A 6,105-nucleotide genomic window follows, 5' to 3' on the forward strand; every position below is an offset into this window, starting at 1 on the left:
CCATGCTCCTCCGCCATCTTGGCCTGTCCCCAACATTGCCTTAGAATGTATCCACTGATACAGGAGGCTTTGAGCTCCTCTCTCTCTTATTTACATCCCACTCCTACACCCGTTGTGTTACCTGCTCTGCTCACAACTTTGTCTTTTATATTGCCTGATGGTTTTGGGTGAGCTCTTGACTCAAGGTCTTTACACATGCGATTTCTGTGCCTTAACTGATTTTCTCAAAGTTATCCACATGGTTCATGCATCCCTGAGTTTTCCAGCTCAGAAGCCCCTGATCAGTCATGACACAAAGGCAGGTTTTCCTTCCACTTAGGACTACTGTGTCCCGAACTTTTTTCCTTATTAGTTGTAACCACCACCTGAAACACCATTTATTCCTTTATTAATATTCTGTTCCTCCCTCTGACACACACACATCTTAGACTGTCTTGTTAAGGTGAAACACACATTCCTACTGCATTTGTGCAATGCTGTTAAAAATACTTGTCACAAGATAATGTGTTAGATTTTCTCGGGTGGAAAAAAAAAGGTCACAGGAAATTTATGGAGGAGAACATTGCTTTGGATAATTGTTTTGATTCAGAACAAGAATTGTGAACAATTTAAGACTCATGGAAAACATGGACATTTGAGAGTCCCTGAAATTTTCTGGTGTATATTCTAGATTGGTAGGGAGTGTATAAGAATTAATGGATGAAGCATTTTGAAAAGACAGCATTTCTTGTAATTCTGTGATCATGCTGCTGCCTTTCCAATGTTCTTGTCTCTGTTCCAGCCATTTTCATCAATTACATGGAAGGAAGAAATCAAACTCATGTTACGGAATTTATCCTCTTGGGACTCTCAGACCAGGGGGCGCTGCAGTCACTGCTCTTTTGGCTGTTCCTGTCCTTGTACTTGGTCACCTTCACTGGGAACCTGCTCATGATCCTGGCCATTATCACAGACTCCCGCCTCCACACGCCCATGTACTTCTTCCTCTCCAACCTGTCCTTTTCAGACATCTGTTTCACCTCCACCACCATCCCAAAGATGCTGCTGAACATCCAGACGCAGAGCAGAGGGATCTCCTACAAAGGTTGCCTCAGCCAGATGTACTTTTTCATGCTTTTTGCAGGAATCGACAACCTCCTCTTGACAGTGATGGCCTATGACCGGTTCGTGGCCATCTGTCACCCATTGCACTACATGGTCATCATGAACCCCAAGTTCTGTGGCATCCTGCTTCTGGGATCCCTGTTATTGAGTGTTCTTGTCTCTCTGTTACATGACTTATTGATTTTGCGACTCTCTTTTTGCACAGATCTGGAAATCTTTCACTTTTTCTGTGAACTTAAGCAGGTGATCCAACTTGCTTGCTCTGATACCTTCCTCAATGACCTGGCGATGTATTTGGCAAGTGGACTTCTGGGTGTTGTTCCACTCACTGGCATCCTCTCCTCTTACTCTAGAATTGTAGCCTCCATTTTGAGAATTTCATCAGTGAAGGGCAAGTATAAAGCATTTTCCACATGTGGGTCTCATCTCTCAGTTGTGTTCTTGTTCTATGGTACAAGCCTTGGTGTATATTTTAATTCTGCTGCTTCACAAACCTCCAGCACAGGTGCCATAGCCTCAGTCATGTACACGGTGGTGATGCCCATGCTGAACCCCTTCATCTATGGTCTCAGGAACAGAGATATCAAGCAAGCCCTGAGAAATCTCTTTAGTCGAGAGACGTCTGCATGTAGGTTTCTTTGTTTCAGGATAAAGACTTGAGTAACAGGGCTTTAAACCCTAGAAGACCTAGATCATGATATTTGTATCAGTTCATAGGCTGGCAATGCGCATTTTTTCTCCTTAACATATTAGTTAGCTGTAAGTTTTCATACATCACAAGCAACTATTTTGTCTGTAGCTTTTTAAGGTTCATTTATTTATTTTGAGTGGGATAGCAAGAATGAGTAGGGAGAGCCAGAGGGAGATTGATGGAATATCCCAGGATATGTCCATGCTGTCAGCGCAGAGCATGAAGTGGGTCTTAATATCACAAACTGTGAAGTTTTGATCTGAACCATAATCAAGAGTTGGACTCTTATCTGGCTGAGCTACCCAGGAACCCCTCTACTGAATTTCTTTAAAACTGTTTAGTCATCGTATTAAATTCCATTGCACGGATTTTTAGAAGAAAATTTTAATGTGTATTCATTTTTTGAGAAAGAGATAGAGAGAGAGAGAATAAATCAGAAGTAGGCTCCAGACTCTGAGCTATCAGCACAGAGGGTGATGCAGGGCTTGAAACCATGAATTGGGAAAGCATGACATGAACCAAAGTCAGACGCTCAAAAAATTCAGCTACCCAGGTGTCCCCATTGCATGGATATTTAAGAACATATACATAATATAGCAAATTGAGTACTTATAATGTGATAGGAGGAGCCAATGGAGTAAATGTGAAATGCTTTTTCTCTGGGTTGAAAGCAGGTGTCAGAGTATCTGCTTTTCGAGGAAAATCATTGTACCTATCACAGGTTATATACAAGTTTCGAGAGTTTTAAGTCAATCCACCTTGGAAGGAGATCACATCTGCAAGAGCCTAGGCACCTGGAACCTTCCGTGATTAGTTTACAATAATCCACCTTCACTGTGCAGTCTCCAGTTTCCCCTCACACAGTCCAAAACATAAATGAAGTGTGAAGGTAATAGAAATTGCAACTCCTGATTTTTCAGGCCTTGATGGTGGCATTCTTGGTGATTTTCCCAGGGATGCATTATTACTTTTCTTTTAATATTTGGTAGGCAGCAGCACTGTCCTGTGATTTCCCTCAGCACCTCCTACCATAATAGACTCTTCACAGATCTCACACACAATATGGCTACTCTGCCTATTGCCACCTCCATATTTTCTAATGCTGCATCCCAGAAATTAGGCAGTGAGAACAGGATGCAATTATGGACTTGACCTGTGGCTTGTGAGACAGAATAAGATGAATGTCTCTTTCTCACCTACCCCAGAGGCCCTCATCTGGATTATAAGCCATAATGGTAATTTTCTATTCCCTTATTCACAGTTTTCCAGGTAAATATCCACAGGTCCTTTCAAACACTAGTATGCAGATAAATGTTCATGGAACTATCTCTCAAAAAGAATCAGGGAAAGCAAGAAGAAAGGAAGTAATTAAGAACAAAAGAATAAAGAAGAGAGCTTATTTGTAACATTTGCCAGTTTCCATGGTATAATTACTCTCATCTTTTCCAATATCAAGTTACCAATTTTAGTTCAGACCACAGTCCTCATGAACCATTATAAGCTAGCCAGCGCCATCACCTCAGAGCCTTTGGGTTGGGTTTGGAGGAAAATGTAAAGTAATTGTTGCCATTTTACAGCCTTCTGTCAGGTGTAAATGATCACATCAGTTGAGGATTTGGGGCAGTGAACAGTCTCAGGACTGATAGGTAGAGATTATGACCCTTCATTGTAGTGACTCAGGTCTATCTTTTCTTCATGACTTTAGAGTTGGTTGTGTTTTTGTTTTTGTTTTGTTTTGTTTTTTTGTTTTGCTTATTTTTTTTATTTACACAAATTAGATAGGCTATTACTAAGCTGCCCATCTATTTTTGTTTCTTGGAGACACCAGGATGAATTTTCCATTTGCAAAAATCCATGTGGATCAACCAGTGTTGATGAGAATGATTAATTCTTATGCACTATGAGTAACATGCCTCAAATGGTTTGGGACTGCTGTCATGGCCTCTGGCAGTTCAGGAGGGGCTGAACTTTCGACAAAGGCATTTCAATTTTAGCAGGTCCATGGTAAGTCTGTCCTATGGGGGAGAAGCTCTGTAGAGTCTGTCAAGGAAAACATTATAGCCCCCCCCCAAGCTATTTCTCAATGATCTTATGAATTTTATGTCGTCTGAAACTTTAGTTTGGGTATATTTGGGGTTGATGTATTGAATCACACAAGATAAACCCATCACAAGGCCCTAGTCTCCTTGTACTTTGGATTCCTTCCTCTACATCATATTAAGCTGTTTATAGCACTGAAATTCTTTTTTTCCTTAAAGTTCATTTATTTCCTTTGAGAGAGAAGAGAACAAGCTGGGGAGGAGCAATGAGAGGGATAAAGAGAAAATCCCAAGCAGGCTCCACACTGCCAGCCCAGAGCTCAATATGGGTCTTGAACTCACATATTTTTAGTTCATGACCTGAGCCAAAATCTAGAGTAGGATGCCTAACTGACTGAGCCACCCAGGACAGATGAAATTCTTGTGGAGAATGTCACTCTTTCTTCATCATTTTTCAGGGTAAAAAATATATGTAATTTATTATTTTAAACATTTTGAAATATGCTTATGCATCATTAAGTACTTTCTCACTGTTTAGCAACCACCACCTCTATCTGTCCCCAGAACTTTCTCATCATCTCAAATTTAACTTCCATTTCCTTGTAATAGTAAATTCATATGGAAGATTCCCTCTGCCCCACCCCTGTCTCCCACCATCCTACCTTCTCTCTCTCAAACTGATAACCCTGGTTATCTCATATATGTGTAATTGTATAATATTGGTCCTTTAGTGCTGGCTTCTTTCAGTTAGCATAATGTTCATGAGGTTCCTCTGAATTATAGCCTGTGTCAGAATTCCATCCATTGAAAAAGCTGAATGATGTTCCACTGTATGTGTTCACCACACTTTGTTCAGATTATTGACGGACATTCACGTTGTCTCTACACTTTCGTTAGTGTGAATAAATCTGTTATGAAAATTGGTGTAGAAATATGTGTTTTGTTCACTGCTTTAATTTCTTTTTGGGCATATAAGTGGGTAAATAAATAGCCGTGAAACTATTCCATCAAACGATAATTCTGGGTTTACATTATTGAGTCACTGGCACACTGTTTGCTTCAGCAGCTGTGTCCCTTTTTATTCTCATCAGCAAAGCACTGCAGGGTTCCAATTTGTCCACATCCTCACCAACACTCATCTTCTGTTTTAGTTTTCAAATAGCCGTCCTAGTGTGTGTGGAGTGGTATCACGCTATGGTTTTTATTTGCATTTCTGTAGTGATTAGTCAAGTTGTGCATCTTTCATGTGCTAAATACCCATTGCTCTATATTCTTGAGTCCATTGTCTTTTATTTTTTTCAAAACCAGTTTCATGTATTTTTTCATGAATTTATTTTTTATTGTTTTACATTTATTGATTCTGAGAGAGAGAGAGAGAGAGAGAGATCACGAGCATGAGGAGGGGAGTGGCAGAGAGAGAGGGAGAGAGAGAATCCCAAGCAGGCTCCATGCTGTCAGTGCAGAGCCAGACGTGGGGCTCAAACTCACAAACTGTGAAATCATAGCCTGAGCTGAAACCAAGAGCCAGACACTTAACCACTGAAGCAACCGGGATCCCCATTAGTTTTACTTTTTTACATTTATTTAGAAGTTTTAATTCCTGTATTGTTCACATACAGTGTACTGTCAGTTTCAGGTGTATAATATGGTGCTTCAGCACCTCCGTAAAACACCCAGTGCTCATCACAACAAGTGCCCTCCTTAATCCCCATCACCCATTTCTCCCATCTTCTTCCTTCCCCTCTGGTAACCATTAGCTTCTCTCTTTTTTTCTTGTGCTCATTTGTTTTGTTTCTTAAATTCCACATATGAGTGAGATCATGCGGTATTTGTCTTTCTCTGACTTATTTTGCTCAACCTTATGCTCACTAGCTCCATCCAAGTCTTTTCAAATGGGAGGATTTCATTCAGTTTTATGGGTGAGTAATATTCCATTGTATGTCTATACCAGATCCTTATCCATTCATCTATCAATGGACACTTAGGCTGTTTCCATTATTTGGCTACTGTAAGTGATAGTGCTAAAACCATAAAGCTGCATTTATCCCTTTGAATGAGTGTTTTTGTATTTGGGGGTAATGACTCAGGAGTGTGATTATTGGATTGTAACACTGTTTTCTTTCTTCCAAGATTTTATTTCAGTTCAAGTTAGTTACCATATAGTGTACTATTGGTTTCAGGAGTAGAATTTAGTGATTTGTTGCCTGCATAGAATACGCAGTGCTCATCACAAGTGCCTCCCTTAATGCCCATCACCCATCCAGTACATTC

At 40.3% G+C, this 6,105-nt stretch overlaps 1 protein-coding gene across 1 annotated transcript; it reads left to right on the forward strand.

Moving 5' to 3' along the window:
* Window positions 1–783: 783 nt before the first annotated feature.
* Window positions 784–1,764, forward strand: LOC124524446 (olfactory receptor 7A17-like). Its single transcript, XM_047096723.1, has one exon. The coding sequence runs from the start codon at window positions 799–801 to the stop codon at window positions 1,762–1,764; it is 966 nt and encodes a 321-aa protein (XP_046952679.1). The 5' UTR covers window positions 784–798.
* The last annotated feature ends 4,341 nt before the right edge of the window (window positions 1,765–6,105 follow it).

This window comes from Lynx rufus, unplaced genomic scaffold (genome assembly GCF_022079265.1).
Source record: "Lynx rufus isolate CCGP_SWC_20201006 ecotype Redwood Valley unplaced genomic scaffold, mLynRuf1.p SCAF_4, whole genome shotgun sequence".
NCBI classification, from domain to species: Eukaryota; Metazoa; Chordata; class Mammalia; order Carnivora; family Felidae; genus Lynx; species Lynx rufus.

Bases quoted from the DNA above. Each gene is read 5' to 3' on its own strand.
- LOC124524446 (XM_047096723.1), top strand. From the start codon at position 799: ATGGAAGGAAGAAATCAAACTCATGTTACGGAATTTATCCTCTTGGGA.